Source organism: Pituophis catenifer, unplaced genomic scaffold (genome assembly GCF_029215685.1).
Source record: "Pituophis catenifer annectens isolate HBS135680 unplaced genomic scaffold, rPitCat1.0.hap2 SCAF_6, whole genome shotgun sequence".
In the NCBI taxonomy this organism is placed as follows: Eukaryota; Metazoa; Chordata; class Lepidosauria; order Squamata; family Colubridae; genus Pituophis; species Pituophis catenifer.
Genome location: NW_027256886.1, coordinates 7,330,001 through 7,350,380, shown reverse-complemented (window position 1 = coordinate 7,350,380; position 20,380 = coordinate 7,330,001). Strand labels below are relative to the sequence as shown.

Genomic DNA, 20,380 nt, shown 5'->3' with positions numbered 1-20,380 from the left:
TCCCATAAGGCTTAAAAGAGGAGCAAAGCCCCATGGGACCTTTGCAGAAAAGCAACGTTGTTAATTCTGTTCCCAGTCAGCATTTCTGTTTGATTCTGGACTCCGTGTGGCTTTGCCAAGTAGGTCTTTGGCAGAGTGTCAAGGGAGATAAAGGTTGGTGATTATCCTGAAGGACTTCTCCCAAAGGACTTTTTGCAACTAATTGGGACTCAGCTGTGAATGAACGTAATTCACAGCTGTTGCAATAAAAGAGGTTTTTGGGACTACTCATGTGTTTTAATGACTCAGGAAGCCTAGGTCACAACACTGGCACAAATGGAGCTTCACACGCATGCCTGAGTGCACATCTCTCTCATGCAAATGGAGCTGCACATACGAGCAGTGATGGGATGCTGTTGGTTTAACAACCGGTTCGGTGATCGCGTATGCTTCGCGCACGTGCACCTAACGCACGCTGTGTGCACGTGCGCAGTTTTACAAATACTAACATTCTTTGTTATCACTTGACAGTAACACAGCTGAAGCGCCGCAATCCGCTCTGCCACGCCAATCAACTGAGAAGATAAAGGTAAGTAAAGCGCAGGGGTGGGGGGGCAGGGGGACCTGATCATCGGCATAAACCAGTTCGCTCCCAGCTGATTGTCGGAGCTATCGGTTTGTCCGAACCAGTCCGAACCGGTAGAATCCCACCCCTGCATACAAGCGCTTGCACAGAACTATTTCCACTCCTCTCCCTCTTGTTGCTCTGCAAAGCCAGAAAGGTTGGGGACCACCGATTTAATAATTCTGGTCTTTTGTTGTCATAGAAGCATAGCAATTCTCTCGTTTACCCCTCTGTGAATCTGTCATCCCATTCAGGATCCTTAAAGCGGGGGGGGGGAGAGATTTATTCTACTCTCTAGCCTTGCTTCATGTTTCTCCCCCAACTCTTCACAGTTACAAGAAAGAAGTCACAAACACAAAGCAAGTCACCAAAAGTTAAGTTTTACAAGTCTCAGACTGCCAAGGGAGCCAGGAATATTTGTGGTTTTTTGGGGGAAGATGTTCATGGTCGGCAGAGGGAAGTAACAGAAGATTTAAATAGGATCAGCTCAAAACTGGGTAGCCAATGAAGACACTGTAAAAATACCGTATTTTTCGGACTATAAGATGCTCTGGACTATAAGATGCACCTAGCTTTTGTAGAGGAAAACAAGAAGAAAAAAATCTGCCTCTGCCTCGCAGCAATTTGCCTCCTTGCAGCAAACAGCAAACAGCCTGATTAGCTTCAGCACAGCCTGATTTGGCATGAGCAGCTGATTGGAGGTTGGATTGGCCTCCCGGAATATCACCTATCAGCTATTCCAAACTGTGGGGATTGCCACCATCTAGTGCCACCGTCGCTGCCCATTGCCACTGCCACCTATTGCCACCTTTTCATGTCCCATTTTTGGCCTCCACTGGTCCCATTTTTGGCCTCCGCATGTCCCGTTTTTGGTGGCGAGGATAGGTGGTGTCCCGCCACCTGGAACAGGCCAAAAATGGGGTGCACAGAAGCCGAAAACTGGACATGTGGAGACCGAAAATGGGGCACGCGGAGGCGGCGATAGGTGGCAGCAGCAATGGGTGGCAATGGCGGCAATGGGCGGCAGCAATCCCCGCAGCCTGGAACAGCTGATAGGCGATATTCCAGGAGGCAGATCCAACCGCCAATCAGGTGCTCGTGCTAAATCAGGCTGTGCTGAAGCTGACCAGGTTGTTTGCTGTTTGCTGCAAGGAGGCAAATTGCTGCGAGGCAGAGGCAGATTTTTTTTTTCTTGTTTTCCTCCACAAAAGCTAGGTGCGTCTTATAGTCCGAAAAATACGATATTTTTACAGCGTCTTCATTGGCTACCCAGTTTTGAGCTGATCCTAATCCTAATCCTAAGGAAAATTGCTGGGAGGCAGAGGCCGAAGGATGGGGGCCGGTGGGTGGGCGGGGCTTCTGCAACATTCACTGTATAAGACATACAGACATTTCCACCCACTTTTGGGGGTGGGGGGAGAGAAAGTGCGTCTTATACACCGAAAAATACGGTATATGGTATGTAAGGCAAAGAAATTACTGGAAGTTACAAAAGACCTGTGACGACATACAGAATGGAGTTCCTGTATGGCCACCAGTTAAGCAGGCCAACACTGAGACTTTGGAGTTGCAGTGATGACCTCTGCGGTTTGAATGGTTGTGGGTGAGCAGTGATAGGAAATGTGACTAACCTATTTATAAAATACAATTGTATTAATCTGAGGTTTTCCTTTCAGGCTGTGGCTATGCAACATCCCTTTCTAATGATCCTGCAGTGCAGAGTTGATGCCTCTGGTGTTTATAGGAGAGTCAAGTCGGATAACCAAAGAGAGCAATAACCGCAAAAATATTTTTGTGTCGAGGAGCTGCCTGAAACTGCTGATATTTCTGCTTTCCCCAACTGGAAATATTCAGATGAGTTGTCTATGGAGATCCAGGTCATGATTGTCCCAAAGGTACTTTTTCCATACGGCAACTGGACTGTCTTGGAAGATCTGACTGAGGAAGCTTCTTGGATGAGAATCAAAACATTTTCAAAGACAAAAAAAAAACAACAACCAAGAACATCCAGTTATCTTTTGGAAAAGCACCTTGGATTCAAATGGGTTTTAAGCCACATGGTGTTGTGGCCCGTCAGTGGCCTGTGCAGCTAGTAGCTGATTCCAACAGCGAGGAGCCTGGTGTGGTGCTGTGCCAGCAGCCTGTGCAGCTGGCAATCGAGTCAGACAATGAAGAGGCTGGAGAAGATGTGGTGCCAGAGGTAGGGATTCAGCCAGGGCCTCCAGAACCTCCAGAAGCTCCCATAAGTGAAGAGGAAGAAGAGGAGGAGCCTCTTCTCGATGCACGGACGCGCAGAGCTGCCAAAAGGCTGACCTTTCAATCGATAAGTTCAGCGTCTTAGCCACTCAGCCACCGCGTCCCTTTTAAAGGGAGACTAGTATAGATCTATTTCAAGCTATTTAGCTCTCATCAGCTAGCCATACCCTTCTAGGAATCCAGAAGGGTATGGCTAGCTGATGAGAGCTAAATAGCTTGAAATAGATCTATACTAGTCTCCCTTTATTTCTTTGTCGGTAAACATAAATTCAACACATTCATATCATAGCTTGATGGTTGTGGGGGAAGTGTTGTTTATGCAGGAAAAAAAAAAAGACAAGAACAAGAAAAAGGAGGGGCACTACTGACACTTTGTGGACAGGATTGGTAATGTAACAATGGGGGGGGAGGGTTGTGCTGTATTTTGGAGAGTGAGCTCAGCAACATTAAAAACAGCAGCAGCAGCAGCTGGTATATGGTTCTGCGTTGGCGCATAGAATAAAAGTAGCCTGCATGATTGATTGCATCTCTGCGGTGCTTGGGAATGTGATTAAATATAAACAGATATATATATTTTTTAATCCCCATATGAAGGAACTTCATTCCAAGTACGCTAGGTGGCTCAGTGGCTAAGACGCTGAGCTTGTCGATCAGAAAGGCCGGCGGTTCGAATCCCGAGTATGTGTGTGAGCAGGGGGTTGGACTAGATGACCTCCAATGTCCCTTCCAACTCTGTTACTGTTACTTCGAGATTGGGGGAGGAGGAGGGAGGGGGGAAGAGGACATCCATCTTTCCCCAATTCTCTGCTTTTCTGCTATCTCTGTTCATCTGCAATCCAAGATTACACATTTTGCAAATGAGAAGCAACAGGAAGTTTGCTACACGGGGAAGGGTGAAAGCATGTGATATTCCATTCGGCCTCCTGCTACTAATTCTAGTATTGGGAGGGATGTTTCTTTTTTTGCCCAGCATGTCTCACTTTTGAGCTTTGTTATGTGGGAAGCCCTCCCCGCCCCCGAAGAATGAAATATTTTGGGAAATATGAAAATTATTATATTTCCCCAAAGGAGAAAAGGAGAAACATGTTTTTAGAGGCAGGAAGCAGCCCCCAGTCTTTCTTAATAGCCCACAGCAGATGCCAGCACTTAAGGAGATAAAGAGCTTATTGAAAGAGGAAGCCTAGATGGCTCTATTCATAAGCAAAGCAAATACTGCCAGCAGAAGCCCATTCAAGGCAGGATATATCGAAATTCCTTGCAGCAAAGTTTGACAACTAACAAAAGCAGAATGGTAGGATTCGAAAAAGCAGCCCCTCACCCAAGATCCAACACAGGCCGAAAGCCATTAGCCACAATAGGAATTGCCCAACATCCTCTTTAGAAACACAAATCCCAAACTTCAAAGACACAGAACCATATAAGAAACCTTCCTCTCACTCAGCTAGTTATTCAGCTGACCCAGAACTGCACACTGTCTTTGTATGTGATTCTGTTCATCAATAAATGGGCCTTCTTTCCAAAGCCTCCGGCCTCCATTTTATTTCCAGCATCTTTCTCCCAGCTTGGAACTGAACCAGATAGATTTTCCTTCCAACAGTTTGTTTGATCTAGGCTGGGTTATCCATATCCAACCTTGGCAACTTTAAGACCTGTGGATGTCAACTCCCAACATGGCTGGCTGTGGAATTCTGGGAATTGAAGTCCACAAGTCTTAAAAGTTACCAAAGTTGGACAACCCTGACCTAGGATTTGGAGAAGGCAGATTTCAGAATGGCCTTTTTTTGGTTTTTTCGGAAAACGGGCCAAAAAAGCTTCGAAAATGGGCTGAAAAAAAGCCTCAAAAACAGGCCGAAAAAAGCCTTGAAAATGCCTCCCAAAACCCTTGAAAGTGGCCCGAAAAAAGCCTCAAAAACGGGCCCAAAAAAGGTAGGCCAAAAACCTTTTTTTGTTGTTTTCCTCTTCTAAATTTAGGTGCATCTTATAGTCCGAAAAATAGGATAATAGGATGTGTGGATGATCATATGGGAATTGAAGAGATGCTGCACAGGAAACAATCAGACGAGAGGGGGAACTAACAGAACTGCTGTCAGAAAGCACAGGTAGTCTTACGACCACAAAGGAGCCCAACTTTTCAATTGCTAAGTGAGACCCTTGTTTAAAATATGTTTTGCCCCATCTTACGACCTTTCTTGCCATGTTCATTAAGGGAATCACTGCAGTTGTTAAATTAGCAACATAGTTGTTAAGTGATTTTGGTTTTCTCCATTGACTTTGCTTGTCAGAAAAGGTCACAAAAGGTGGATCACACGACCCCAGGACACTGCAACCGTCACAAATATGAGTCAGTTGCCAAGTGTTTGAATTTTGATCGCGTGACCATGGGAGATGCTGCAACCGTCGTAAGCGTGAAAAATGGCCGTAAGTCACTTTTTTCAGTGCTGCTGTAACTTTGAACGGTCACTATATCTATCTATCTATCTATCTATCTATCTATCTATCTATCTATCTATCTATCTATTGGTTCGATTTATATGCCGCCCTTCTCCGGAGACTCAGGGCGGCTTACAATGCGTTAAGCGATAGCCTTCATACTTTTGTATATACCTGCTTAGTAGGACTTTCGCCCCCCCCCCCAAGTGGTGTTCTTTTTTATACAAAGTCAGTTTATTGCCCCCACAATCCGGGTCCTCATTTTACCTACCTCGGAAGGATGGAAGGCTGAGTCAACCTTGAGCCTGGTGAGATTTGAACTTGCAGTAATTGCAGGCAGCTGGTGCTTCTTAACAGCACTTTAGTCTGCTGCGCCACCAAGGCTCTTGACATATGACATGTTGTAAGTCAAGGATGACCTGTAAACTACCTGGCCACATTGCATTTCGTGTGACTTTGTATCTGACATGCAGGGAACAAGACCAAAGTCTGGACTTATTTGTTCCCTCAAATGTCATTTGTTGAGCAGGGGCTACATGAAGCCCTGATAACAGTCACTCTGAAAAATACCAATAATTCAGAAAAATCCAAAAGAGAGGCAAAGACTTTTTATGGGAACTATAGCTGCTAATAGTACCCAAATGAAACAGCAGGGGGCAATATTTAGTCAGCCTTGATCGATCTCCAAGAAGATAAGCAGGGTTGATATAGGACAGTGATGGCTAACCTTTTTGCCATCGTGTGCCAAAAGCGGGGGGAGTGGGGGGGGGGGTTGCACCCATGCACCCCCACACCCATAATTCAGTGCACCCTGCTCCCCCCGCACAGGCATGTGTAACACCCCTGCGCTCCCCCCCCCCCGCTTTTGGCACATGATGGCACGGTGGGCCCAGAAGGCCCGTTTTTTCGCCCTCCCCAGGCTCCAGAGGCTTACTTGGAGCCTGAGGAGGGCGAAAACAGCCTTCCCGATCACCCCGGAGGCCGTCCGGAAGCCAGAAATGGCCCGTTTGCCGACTTCCGGTGGGACTGGAAGGCCCATTCTTCGCTCTCCCCAGCCTCCAGAGTCTTTCTAGGAGCCTGGGGAGGGCGAAAATGCCCTCCCCGCGCCCGGAGGCCTCCAGAGGCCGGAAGTGGCACGCGTGCCATAGGTTCGCCATCACGGATATAGGATATAGATAAGAGACATCTGGGAGATTTTAAATCAGTAGGTTAGCCTGAGAATCTCAGGCCTGAGATGAAGGAATGGCAAGCTCATTTCAAATTATTACCAAGAAAACAACATGAGCTAGTCCATGTACTCACCAGAAGCCAAGCTTGGCTTGAGGTATCTAAGCATATATTTTATTGATTAAATAAACAGATTTTCCAGACATTCTGGATCTATTTCAGTTAACAAGAGGAAGAGCAATAGCAATAGCACTTAGATTTATATACCACTTTACAGCCCTTTCTAAGCAGTTTACAGAGTCAGCATATTGCTCCCAACAATTTGGGTCCTCATTTTACCCACCTCGGAAGGATGGAAGGCTGAGTCAACCTTGAGCCGGGTGAGAGTTGAACTGCCAAATTGCAGGCAGCCGGCAGTCAGCAGAAGTAGCCTGGAGTACTGCACTCTAACCACTGCGCCACCGTGGCTCAGTGGCACCCAATACAAGTAGTTCTCAACTTACAATCATAATATCGTAAGTCATGATGGACATAAATCAAGGCACTCGTGTGGCCTCGACTAAATTTAACAACTTTTTTTTTCCTGTGGTTATTAAGCGAAATGCCACGGTTGTTAAGTGAACAGGGAGATTATTAAGCAAACACCATGGCCGTTAAGAGAATCCATCTATTCCTGTGAGTGCTTTGTTTTGCTGGAAACTGGCCCCAAAAAAACCCATTACAAAACCATCATGAATCACAGTCATATGACTGATGAATACTGTAACCGGGCATAAAGGCCAGGCGAGCACCTGAAATGCAGTGATCACAAGGTGGGAGGGATTGTAGCCATTCCAGCCCCAAAGTATTTTTTTGGGGGGTGGGTGGGTCCTTCATAACTTCAAATAGTCACTAATCCACTGGTCATTAAGTGAGGACCACCCGTAATGATTCCAGGAAAATTAATATAATGAGATTGGCCGCAGGGCTTATGGGGCCGGACTTATGCAAATCCCCCTACAGAATTCTCCATTATTGGAAAACTGCAACGATAGACATCTGTTTAACAGATGCCACAAAAAGCTTCAATTTCACTTTCTTTTTTTAAAAAAAAAAAACACTTTCCATTAACAGAAGACAGTTAGCAGACTGTGACGTGCTAATTCCCATGGATTTATTTGCAAAGTGGATTTGCAAAAGCAGGTCCATTTTTTTTTGGAGAAGTAGCCTCGAGTTTGGGGAGAAAAATCTTTGAATCCACTGCATTTTTATAAGCAGTGATTTGTCCCTTAAATTGGTGGTTCTATCGGCAAGACACCCAAAAGAGAGAGGTTATCAAACATAAATGAGTAACGGATGTAAGACTCATTACTCTGCAGAAAAAAATATAAGTGTTAAAATAAGCAAGGTTTTCCTCCATACTTGTCAGCCCTCTGTGCAGTTAGGAAGCAAATCTTGGCTGCAGAAAGTACAGATAGTCCTTGACTTACGACCACAATTAAGCCCAACATTTCCGTGATTAAGTGAAACATTTGTTAAGTGAGTTTTGCCCCATTTTACAACTTTTCTTCCCACAGTTGTTAAGTGAAGCACTGAAGTTGTTAAATCACATGGTTGTTAAGTGAGTCTGAATTTCCCATTGACTTTGCTCGTCACAGAAGGGGATCACATGACAATGCAACCGTCATAAATGTGAATCAGTCACCAAGCATCTGAATTTGGATCGCGTGACTATGAGGATGTTGCAACAGTCATTAGTGTGAAAAATGTTCATAAATCACTTTTTTTCAATCCCGTTGTAACTCCGAACGGTCACTAAATGAACTGTCGTAACTCGAGGACTGCCTGTAGCTTAGATTCTTCCAAGTTTGACTCTCATGTGTCTGAGAAAGTAACTTTGCCTGCTAAATGTTTATATGACGTGTTTGCTATTAAAGCCAAACATCCTCCCCCTTCCCCAAAAAATCTGACAACAATCTTTGTTGTCAAAGGGACATGGACTCTCCCATGAGACAACTTTGTAGATTTTCACTATTGTGATATTTAATGGCTTATGTAGAGCCAGTTTGGTTGTATTGGTTAAGCTGTTGGTTTAGAAAGCAAGGGACTGTGAGTTCCAGTTCCGCCTTAGGCATGAAAGGTGACTGGGTGACATTGGGCCAATCACCAGGAGACTGTGAGTTCTAGTCCCGTTTTAGGCATGAAAGGTGACTGGGTGACGTTGGGCCAATCAACAGGAGACTGTGAGTTCTAGTCGCGCCTTAGGCATGAAAGATGACTGGGTGACATTGGGCCAATCACCAGGAGACTGTGAGTTCTAGTCTCACCTTAAGCATGAAAGCAAGCTGGGTGACTTTGGGCCAGTCGCTCACTCTCAGCTCAACCTACCTCGAAGGATTATTGTTGTGGGGAAAATAAGAGGACGAAGGAGTGTATATATCTGCGGCCTCGAGTTACTTATGAAGTAATATCGGTATAAAAATCAAATATGTATGTATGTATGATGTATGATATATGTACAACAGGGCTGGTGAGAGCTTTTGGGAGAAGTGTTAATGCTTTTCCTATTTAGATGGAACTAAAAGGAACTATTTTTCGCATTTCTGGATCTGCACCAGGAAGGAAGAAAAAGAGCTGAACATTGATAAGAAAGAATTGCAATGATATAGTTGATTTTGGAGACCAAAATGCAGCTTTTGGTTAAATACTATCTGCCTGTATTCTATCTTGGTTTTTTGCTTGCTCAGCCTACAACACTTAGATATTTTAAAATGGGAAACTCTGTCCCACATCACAGTGGACGGAACAAAAGAGGCAGGGTTTTTTTCGTCATAACAACTTGATGCTGTTTTTTGTCATTCTGTCCCCCTGCAGATCCTGCTGGTTTGGCCAAACTGAATTTCTAACTGAAATTAAGTCCCAACCATCCTTCTTATTAAAACAATAAAAAAGACACCCCTCCTACACATACACAAATAATTTATCTAGAGCATACAACACGATGCTGCTTTTCTGAAAGGGAATCCTGCCGTTGCACTTTTAACAATGTTGAAATCCAAAAAGGTTAGACTTTAGAACCCCACCTAGAATCATAAGTCTGGAAAGGACCTTGGAGGTCTTCTATTCCAGCCCCCTGCTCCAGGCAGGAGTCTTTATACCATTTTTGGATAAATGGTTGTTCAATTTTTTTTTTTTTTAAAAAAAGAAACCCTCCAGTCATGGAGTGCCCACAATTACTGAAGGCAAACGGTTCCACTGGTTAATTGTTCTCACTGTCAGGAAATTCTTCCTTATTTCCTTATTTTCAGGTTGGATCTCCCTTTGACTGGTTTGATTTAGTTGATTATTTAATGTGTTGAGCAAATCCAAACGGCTCATTAATCAAGTAAGTTGTGTGAATTAAACGGGCTGGGTGAAGGCAACCCCCCCCCCTTGAGTTCTGTGGTCCTGCATGATGAGTCAGATTGTCTCAAGGTGACAAGGGTCCAGGCGATCAAAGCGCCATTTGAACAGTTTTCAAAGAGATGCCTCCAGACTTACAGGCAGAAGACTTTTAAAAACTTTTAACTGGGAAAACTCTGGATTGGGTTTATCTGTCAAAAGCACACGGCAATTACTGTTCGTGCGATTTGTTCAGGGTGGGGAAGGGAAACCTGGAGAGGCAGCCCATCATTTGCAAAAGGACATAAGGGAAGCTGTAACAGAATAACAGAGTTGGAAGGGATCTTGGAGGTCTTCTAGTCCAACCCCCTGCTCAAGCAGAAAACCCCTATACCATTTCAGACAAATGGTTGTCCAGTCTCTTCTTTAAAACGTCCAGTGTTGGAGAACTGGGATTCAGCCTGTTCGAACGAATTGGTTGTGAAATTTCTGGATGGCCTCGCCCCTCCCCTCCCCTCCCCTTCCAGGAGTCCCCCCAGGAGTCCTAGGTAAATGCAGGGAGGCCTTCCAGGCCCAAAATGGGGCACGGCGGGGGGGGGGGGGAGACAGCACGCCCCCCTCCCCATGGCCCGTTTTAGCTCCCAGGAGGCTGCAGGGAAGCCTACTAGGCCCAAAACGGGATGTGGAAGGGGATGCGGTGCAGTCCTCCTATGGCCCGCTTTTGCTCCCAGGAGGCTGCAGGCAGGCCTACTAGGCCCAAAATGGGGTGCGGGGTGTGTGTGTGCAGCACACACACACACCCCCCGCGGCCCGTTTTTGCTCCCGGGGGGTGCAGGAGGCCGAGTGCTGCCTGTCACACCCCTGGCCACTCCCACCCAGCCAGTCATTAGGGCAGAGAACCAATTGTTGAATTATTTGAATCCCACCACTGTGGAGCACCCACAATTTCTGGAGGCAAGTCGTTCCACTGATTAATTGTTCTAACTGTCAGGAAAAAATATGAAGACCTTTGAAGCCAGCCCCCAGGTCTTACCTGACAAAATAGCAAACTGTCGGTGTAGTTGTTCAATGATCTCCACCGCCGTGACAGGCCTGATCTCCTGCTGCATTATTTCATCTGTACAAGAAGGGAAGAGAGACAGAAGGAGGAATTACGCCATAGCCCAGCCATACAAAGCAGATACTCAGATGCAAAGAGCTAGGTTTTTTTTGACAGTTTTGGCCCTGTTTTCATCTCTGGCTTTGTCAGATGATTCCCAACCCCTCCATCCCTGCTCCACCCTGGCATGCAAAATCTTGTCGGTGAAAAAGTGGCATCTTTACTTTCATTTCTCTGTGTGTTGCCTTTGCAGTCGTGCAGAACAAATCATAAAACAAGCCTCCAGAGTGCCAGTGGGGTGGCCTTCCAGCACAAAACAACTTTTGTGGCTCATGCTTGTAAGATAAAACAAGGGTTATCTCGGTTCTGTGAAAGGCTCCTGCCTGTGTTGAGCAATTGCTTGCTGGACCTCATCCAGATGAGAGATATGCTGGGTTTTTTTCCAGAAATGTATGAAAATATTATGATTTGTGTTTCAATTGGGCATCTAATGCATTCATCCCTAATGCCTGCTCCAAAGGATGTAGGATTTTAGGGCATGACAAAACTCATTTCTGTCCACCCATAGAGCTTCTGCCGTGAAAAAGTGCAAAAATGGATACAAGTAATCCTTGACTTATAACGGTTCACTTAGTTACTGTCTGAAGTTAAAACAACACTGAAAAAAATGACTTATGACCAGTGGTGAAATTCAATTTTTTTTCCCTACCGTTTCTGTGGGCGTGGCTTGGTGGGCATGGCAGGGGAAGGATACTGCAAAATCCCCATTCCCTCCCAACTCCTGGGGGAAGGATATTGCAAAATCTCCATTCCTACCCCACTCCTGGGGGAAGGATATTGCAAAATCTCCATTTCCTCCTCACTCCTGGGGGAAGGATATTGCAAAATCTCCATTCCAACCCTACTCCTGGGGGCAGCCAGAGGTGGTATTTGCCGGTTCTCCAAACTATTCAAAATTTCCGCTACCAGTTCTCCAGAACCTGACAGAACCTGCTGAATTTCACCCCTGCTTAAGACCATTTATCACACTTATGACCGTTGCAGCAGCCTGTGCTGCCCCGCTTCCTACGGGAAGGTAGGGTGAAAACGGCCTCTCTCTCCCCCTGAGGCCCTCTGGAAGCCGGAAATGGCCCATTTCCTGACTTCCGGTGGGACTGGAAGGCCTGAAAATCAGGTGTCTGGTGCGCTCTTGCGTGCTGGAGCTAATATAGGGCAACGCTCGTGTGCCCACATGTATGCCATAGGTTCGCCATCATGGGTATAGGGTTTCCTGCTTAAGCAGGGGGTTGGACTAGACGACCAGTTGTGCTATTCTGTTAAACTTGACTAACTATCTAGAGCAGGGGTGTCAAACTGGCGGCCCATGGGCCGGATGCGTCACGCACAGGCCACGCCCACCCCAGCTCCGTGAAGGGAAAAAAATGTTGCGATATGTCACATGACAGCAACGTGACACGGCAAGTTTGACACCCATGATCTAGAGAAAGCATGACAGTAAACGTTTTTTTTTAAAAAAAAAACCCCGTTTCTCCCCAAAATTCAAGGGAGGGGGGAAAAAAACGCATAATGAAATTTTCCGATTTTGCTGCTCCTTCAAATTGTGTTAACTTTTTCCACCTTTGCTTAAAGAATCTCAGAGCAAGCTGTGTAAATCTGTCTACGCAACGCTCACTTCCTCATCGTGTAATGAGATATTTGCAAGCTTCGCTGCATATTTAAAGCACTGGTTTTCCCTTCCCATGTGTAATCATTTTACACTTCTTCTCTGAACTGTCCTACTATCCCACTCACCCTATGACTCCAGCAAAAAAAAATAATAATAATCTGGGTCATTTAACATGGTTGCTGTCTTCCACCAGCTGGATTTATCATAATATATTCAGAAATTAATGGAAACCTCCAGGAAGCTAGAGAAAAGAACCGTGGAAGATGGCCCAATTTTTACGCTTCAGTGCATTCCTTTAAAAATAGCATATTCACGCCTGCATTTCTAATATCTTGTTTTATTAGTAAGGGAAGTTATTTCCTTATCCCTGGGTTTCAGAAAAACTCCTAAATCTGCAATAAAATCGGACAGAGCTATAAATCAGGGTCACAGTTTTCTGCCCCATACAACCGCATCCACTGAAAGAATTTATACAAAGAAACATCTTTAAAGTAATAATAAAATGTCACAATAAATAATCAGCAATGTCAGCAAAAAAAAAGCTCAGAATCAGGAAAATTCTTGCATGATGATAAAGGCTTAAACGTAGAGAAAGGTAATTGGTTTGGCAGCAAGAGAGCAAGGTCCAGAGCCACAGATGGATTGTCTCAGTAAAAACCAAAGTAATTTACATTTTAAATCAGTTTTCCCAATCTCAGCAGCTATAAGATGCGTGGACTTCAACTCCCAGAATTCCCAAGCTAACATGCTGGATGGCAATTTCTGGGAGTTGAAGTCCACGCTCAGTTTAGAAACACTGATTTGAATTTGTTTTTTAATTTTACAAAAACTCGGCATCTACCCTGCAATTGAAATTATGAGTATTGAGTATTATAAAGTGCATATTATAAGGAGTCGTGGTGGCACAGTGGTGAGAATGTAGAATGTTAGAATGCAGGCTAACTCTGCCCAATGCCAGGAGTTCAATTCGGGCCAGGTCAAGGTTGACTCAGCCTTCCATCTTTCCGAAGTCAGTAAAATGAGGACCCAGATTGTTGGGGGCAAATATGCTGACTCTGTAAAACAGCTTAGAGAGGGCTGTAAAAGCACTGTGAAGCTGTAAGGAAATAGATATACTGAAATACTAGAATTAGTAGAAACTTGTTAATTGTTTCCAGCAACATATATATATATGTATGATATATGATGTCTTTGTCTACCTGCATGCTGTAAATATTTGTTTCCTGTGACACTGACGTATATATTATGCCCTTTGTAGTTATAACACAAACACAAACTACTGCAATGCTCTCTACATAGGGCTCCCCTTGAGGAGCACCTGGAGGCTCCAGCTGGTCCAGAATGCGGCCGCGCGGGTGGTTATGGGAGTGACGGGGCGCTCCCATGTGACCCCCCTCCTGCGCGAGCTGCACTGGCTCCCAGTGGTGTTCCGGGTGCGCTTCAAGGTTTTGGTTACCACCTATAGAGCGCTCCATGGCTTAGGACCGGGGTATTTACGAGACCGCCTTCTGCCACCAGTAGCCTCTCACCGACCAGTACGCTCCCATAGAGAGGGGCTCCTCAGGGTGCCATCAGCCAAACAGTGTCGACTGGTGGCCCCCAGGGGGAGAGCCTTCTCTGTGGGGGCACCCGCCATCTGGAACAAGCTCCCCCCGGAGATATGGAGGATCCCGGACCTGTGCGCTTTCCGCCGTGCCATCAAAACATTTCTTTTCCAGCAGGCCGGCCTGGCCTAACCTCTTTTAAACTGTTTTTTAAAATTTTTAAAATTTTTAAATTTGTCTTATGAATTTGGGGTGTTTTAAATTTCGTTTTTCGGGCCAATTATTTAATTGTATTTTAATGGTTTTTTAACATTTGTATTATATGTATTTTATTTGTCTGTTCACTGCCCTGAGTCCTTCGGGAGTAGGGCGGTATACAAATTCAATAAATAAATAAACAAACAAACAAACAAATAAAACAACCATGCCACATTGACTAACTTCCTGGACTGTTATTGGGGTCTGTTGTGAAGTATCTGGCATTTGTCAAACTATATGATCATCTTTCAACTATATGAACTATATTATCTCTCCCCACCCACCCCACGCCCAGAATTTATCAGATTGGAGATGCTAACACTCAATCGGCGTTGAGTTCCGTTCCCTTCACACCAAGGAGTCAAGTGGTCAATTGTGAGAACAAAGGAAAGAGGTAATGATGCTCATTAAGAGGCTCTACCCTGTTCCAGGGGATACACAAGCCAAATTCCAGAGATGCACAAATCAAAGATGCCAGAATTCGAGGTTTATGACGTTCCTAAAGAATATAAAAGGGATTCAGATTCCCTCTCTTTTTGTAGTAGTTACCTGCATGTATCTTGTATATGTTCGGAACAGCTAACCATTTAAACTTGATCAAGATTAAATGCTATTTAACTCAAGCCTCTGTTTAAGTTTCTTGTTTGGCATTTATGAGCTTAAACATATTATTATTGGACCTTACAAGGCGATATATAAGTCTAAATGCTATTGCACTGTATTACAATACAGGTAGTCCTCGAGTTACGACCACAACTGAGCACAATTTTTGTTGTTAAGTGAGACATCTGTTAAGTGAGTTTTGCCCCATTTTACGAACTTCCTCGCCGGATTTGTTAAGTGAACCACTGCAATTGATAAGTTACTACCACGGTTGTTAAGCACATTGATTTTGCTTGACAAAAGGGTGATCTCATCATGACCCATAAGACACAGCAACGGTTGTAAGTTTGAACCAGTTGCCAAGTATCTGAATTTTGATCACATGATCATGGGGTTGCTACAAAGGTCGTTAAGCGTGAAAAATGGTCATTAGTCACTTTTTTCCAGCCTCGTTTATAACTTTGAACCAAGGGTGAAATCCAGCCGATTCTGACAGGTTCTGGATAACTGGTAGCAGAAATTTTGAGCAGTTCGGAGAACCGGCAGCGGAAATTTTGAGTAGTTCGGAGAACCAGCAAATACCACCTCTGGCTGGCCCCCGAGTGGGTGAAAATGGAAATTTTGCAATATCTTTCCCCCAGGAGTGAGGAGGGAATGGGGATTTTGCAGTGTCCTTCCCCTGGAGTGGGGTGGGAATGGAGATTTTGCAGTATCCTTACCCTGCCATGCCCACCAAGCCACGCCCACAGAACCAGTAGTAAAAAAATTTGGATTTCACCACCGCTTTGAACGGTCACTAAATGAAGTGTTGTAAGTCGAGGACTAACTGTATTCAATTCCCACAGCCCTGTTCTTTAGATCAGTGCTTCTCAACCTTAGCAACCTTAAGATATCTGGACTTCAGCTCCCAGAATTCCCCAGCCAGCATACAAGGTTGACAAAACACCGCTTTAGATGATACTGAGCAGAGTCAGGCAATACGTAACATTGTGCTAAAATGTGCCTGGAGAATTTATGACCGATAACAACCATCCTAAGATTTATTTCCTTGGCTGGCAAGCGTGTTCTATAAACACAGGAAATGTCTCTTGTAAATCCAGATTTACAATTTATTATCGTACATTGTGTGCATCTGGCCAATGTTGGTTTTTCATTTAGCTGTGGCAAAGCTGCCCTGAATTTACAACTCTTATTTCTAATCTCTCAGATAGAGTGAAGCTTTTGAATGTCTGCTTGAGAACCTGAAGTGCCAATTGTTTAACCTGACCTCTAAAACGCTCCCTTGCTTCCCCCATTGACCAAATCTGCCCATCAATCCTGAATTGACTCAAGCTGAATTTATGCATCTGCCCTGTGACCTGAAACATAAATTCAGATCATTTTCTCTGAGCTAGGTTATAAATTAAATCCAGCAATTCTGGCACTTCGAGGAACTGCAGTTGCAATATATTTGGACTACAGGTTGTGGAAGCTGCTCCTGCAGCCCGAATCATAGAATACAGGTAGTCCTTGACTTACAACCGCAATGGAGCCTGACATTTATGTTGTTAAGTGAGAAATTTGTTAAGCGAGTTTCGCTCCCTTTTACGACTTTTCTTGCCACATTTGTTAAGTGAATCTCTTGTTAAGTGAATCTGGCTTTCCCGTCGATTTTGCTTGTCAGAGGTTTGCAAAAAGAGATCACATGATCCTGGGATACTGCAACAAGTTATCACGCATTCAAATGTAAGTCACGTGACCAGAGGTGAGTTTCACATATCTTTACCACCGGTTCACCCAGCCTCGAAAACGTGGCTAAATAGGATGGCATAGCACCGGAGCGGGGGGACGGGCCCATCCACGGTCTCCGCTACTGATTCGCCCAGACTGGTACAAACCGGCTGAATACCACCACTGCATGTGACAATAAGGATGCTGCAATGGTATAAGTATGAAAAATGGTCAGATGTCACTTTTTTTCAGTGGGGTTGTAACTTTTGAATGGTCACTAAATGAACTGTTGTAAGTCAAGGACTACCTGTGTAGAATCATAGGGCTGGAGGCAGGGGTGGGATTCAGAAATTTTAGCAACCGGTTCTCTGCCCAGTTGCTGAGTGGGCATGGCCATGGTGGGCGTGGCCTATTCAGCCTCCTGTACCATGGGGGCGGGGCATTTTTCCCTTCCCCAGACTCTGGAGGGCTCTCCGGGAGGGCGAAAATGGCCTCCCCCAGACTCCGGAGGTCCTCTGGAGGCTGGAAACGGGCCCGTTTTCAGACTTCCGGTACTTCCGGTAGGCCCGTTTTTCACCCTCCCCAGGTTCCAGAGGCTTTCCTCGAGCCTCTGGGAGGGTGAAAATGTCCTCCCACGGGCTCTGAAGGCCAGAAACAGGCCCCTTTTCCGGACTTCCAGTAGACCCGTTTTTCGCACTCCCAGAAGCTCTGTGCAGGCCCTGCACTTACCTGGCATCCAAAACAGGCTAGGTGGAGACTCCTGGGAGGGACAAGGCGGGGTGGGCGGGATCAGTCAGTCCTTGCAACAACCGGTTCGGCAAACCAGATTATAATTAACATCCGGTTTGCCCAAACCGGTCGAATCCCACCCCTGCCTGGAAGAGACCTTGGAGGTTTTCTAATCCAACGCCCTGCTCAAGGCAGGAGACTTTACACGCACCCAGTGAGCCTATAAACTGTCAGCTTTCTCCCCATCCTGACTTGGTCTTCTGCATCTGAATCATTTAATGATTCCGGTCTTTTGACAACTGTTGTCACCACTGCATAGAAATTCTGTTCTTTACACCATGTGAATCTGTCATCCCATTCAGGACCCTAAGGGGGGAAAATATCTTACCCCCTAGTCCTACTTCATGTTTCTCCCCCAGCTCTTCACAGTTATACAAAGAAGCCACAAACCAAAACAAATTACCGAAAGTTAAGTTTTACAAGTCTCAGATTGCCAAGGGAGCCCGGACTATTTGCATTTTGAGGGAATATGGTTGGCAGAGGAAAGTAACAGAAGATTTAAATCAGGGGTGTCCAACCATGGCAGCTTTAACACTTGTGGACTGCAACTCCCAGAATCCCCCATGGTGGCTGGGGAATTCTGGGAATTGAAGTCCACAGTCTTAAAGTTGCCAAAGTTGGACACCCCTGAATTTAAAGTTCTCCACATCAACTTACTGCTTATGAGCCATGAAGTCATTGTTGACTCTTAGCAACGACCTAAATAGATTTTCTTTCCCCATGGAGATCGACTTATATCTAGTCTAATTAAGGCAGAATCACTCTGGATTTCCTTCACATTTCTCCCTCTGTCCTAGATTCAGGCATTTTTCTTGTACTGACCCTACTCCCTCCTTTTACAGAGTTCTGAATGTTGTTACACATTCCAACACGCACACCATGTTGCACTGAACGATGCATTGCAGAAGAGTTAAATCAAAGATACTAACCACTGGAGTTTTGAGAGGTTTGAGAGCAGCAGAATAACAGAGTTGGAACCCCCTGCTCAAGCAGGAAAACCTTATACCATTTCAGACAAATGTTTGTCCAATCTCTTCTTAAAAACCCCCAGTGTTGGAGCACCCACAACTTCTGGAGTCAAGTTGTTTCACTGATTAATTGTTCCCACTGTTAGGAAATTTCTCCTTCATTCTAGGTTGCTTCTCTCCTTGATTAGTTTCCACCCATTGCTTCTTGTCCTGCCTTGAGGTACTTCGGAGAATAGGTTGATCCTCTCATCTTTGTGGCAACCTGGAGCCTGGATAGCTCAGCAGACTAATGCATTGTAATTTAACTCCAGCTGTCTGCGATTAGTAAGTTCGAATCTTGCCAGACTCAAGGTTGACTCAGCCTTCCATCCTTTCTAAGGTAGGTGAAATGAGGACCCAGATTGTGGGGGCAATAAACTGACTTTGTAAAAATATACAAAAGCATGAAGGTTATTGCTTAACGCATTGTAAGCCGTCCTGAGTCTCCGGAGAAGGGCGGCATATAAATCAAATTGGGGGGAAAAAAAAAAAACACCTCTTAAATATTGGGACGTGGTGGCTCAGTGGCTAAGACGCTGAGCTTGTCGATCGAAAGATTGGCAGTTCAGTGGTTCAAATCCCTAGTGCCGCGTATTGGGGTGAGCTCCCGTTACTTGTCCCAGCTTCTGCCAACCTAGCAGTTCGAAAGCACGTAAAAAATGCAAGTAGAAAAAGAGGGACCACCTTTAATGGGAAGGCAACAGCGTTCCGTGCGCCTTCGGCATTGAGTCATGCCGGTCACATGACCACAGAGACATCTTCGGACAGTGTTGGCTCTTCGGCTTTGAAACGGAGATGAACACCGCCCCCTAGAGTCAGGAACGACTAGCACATATGGGCGAGGGGAACCTTTACATTTACCTTTACCTTAGATATTGGAAAACTGCTATCATGTCCTTCTCTTCACTAGACTAGCCATGCCTAGTTCCTGCAATTGTTCTTTGTATGTTTTAACCTCCAGTCCCCTAATCGTCTTTGTTGCTCTTCTCTGCATTCTTTCTAGAGTCTCAACACCTTTTTTACATCGTGGCGACCAAAACTGGATGCAGTATTCCAAGTATGGCCTTACCAGGGCATTATAAAGCAGTACTAACCCTTCACGTGATCATGATTCTATCCTTCTGTGTTTACCTAGCTAGTCCGTGTTTTTACAGATGGCCATTCTGAGTTGCACTTTCCCAGAATAGCGGCTTTAATGGGCATAGCTAATCACCAAACATCCATTTGACCTACAAAAATAAATAAATAAATAAGTGATGAGCTTGCTTTCTACTCTTCCTCCTCCAAGCAAGCCCCAAGGGCTGCTGACATACAAATTTTCTCAGTTTCCAAAAAAAAAAAAAAAAATGCATAAAGCATTTGTAAAAATAGAAACCACTATAGAGGCTCCGAATTTGCTTTCAGCCAGATGGCTTTTCATTTAAATGTATTTTTTTTTCCCTAGTGGAAGAAAATAAAATTATCTCGAACTCAGGTAGCAGGAGGATTGTAGCAAGCCGGAGACTGGCTAGTTCACAGATTTTATATGTGTGCTGTGTATATGTAAAAAAGGAAATAAAATAAAGCTGAAGGTCACACCGCATGATTGAAGCCCCACTTCTATTTTACATTATGTAATGTATAATGTATTTTGACTTTTTGATCCATCCTGCTCATTTCCCAAAACGAAAGGAACCTACGGCATCCTATAAATTACTGTATTCACACATTCTCCATCTAGGTTAAGAAAACACCATTTCTTCCTTTGTATAACAAGCTATATCCAAAGAAATAAATGTTAGTTTGGCTTAACATGCTGGTTTGACTCCCACAGCAAATCGTAGTCTACACTTACGACTGCTTATGACCCAGTTCCAAAGTGATGACAGCCACTTCCATAGTCACGTG

At 44.8% G+C, this 20,380-nt stretch overlaps 1 protein-coding gene across 1 annotated transcript in view; it reads right to left on the bottom strand.

Moving 5' to 3' along the window:
- Nucleotides 1-20,380, bottom strand: part of MCF2L2 (MCF.2 cell line derived transforming sequence-like 2) — a 231,445-nt gene that overhangs the window by 161,974 nt on the left and 49,091 nt on the right. Inside the window, exon 2 of the mRNA XM_070946454.1 lies at nt 10,851-10,934. Within this exon, the coding sequence (XP_070802555.1) occupies nt 10,851-10,934 (84 nt within the window). The remainder of the gene's footprint in view (nt 1-10,850; nt 10,935-20,380) is intronic.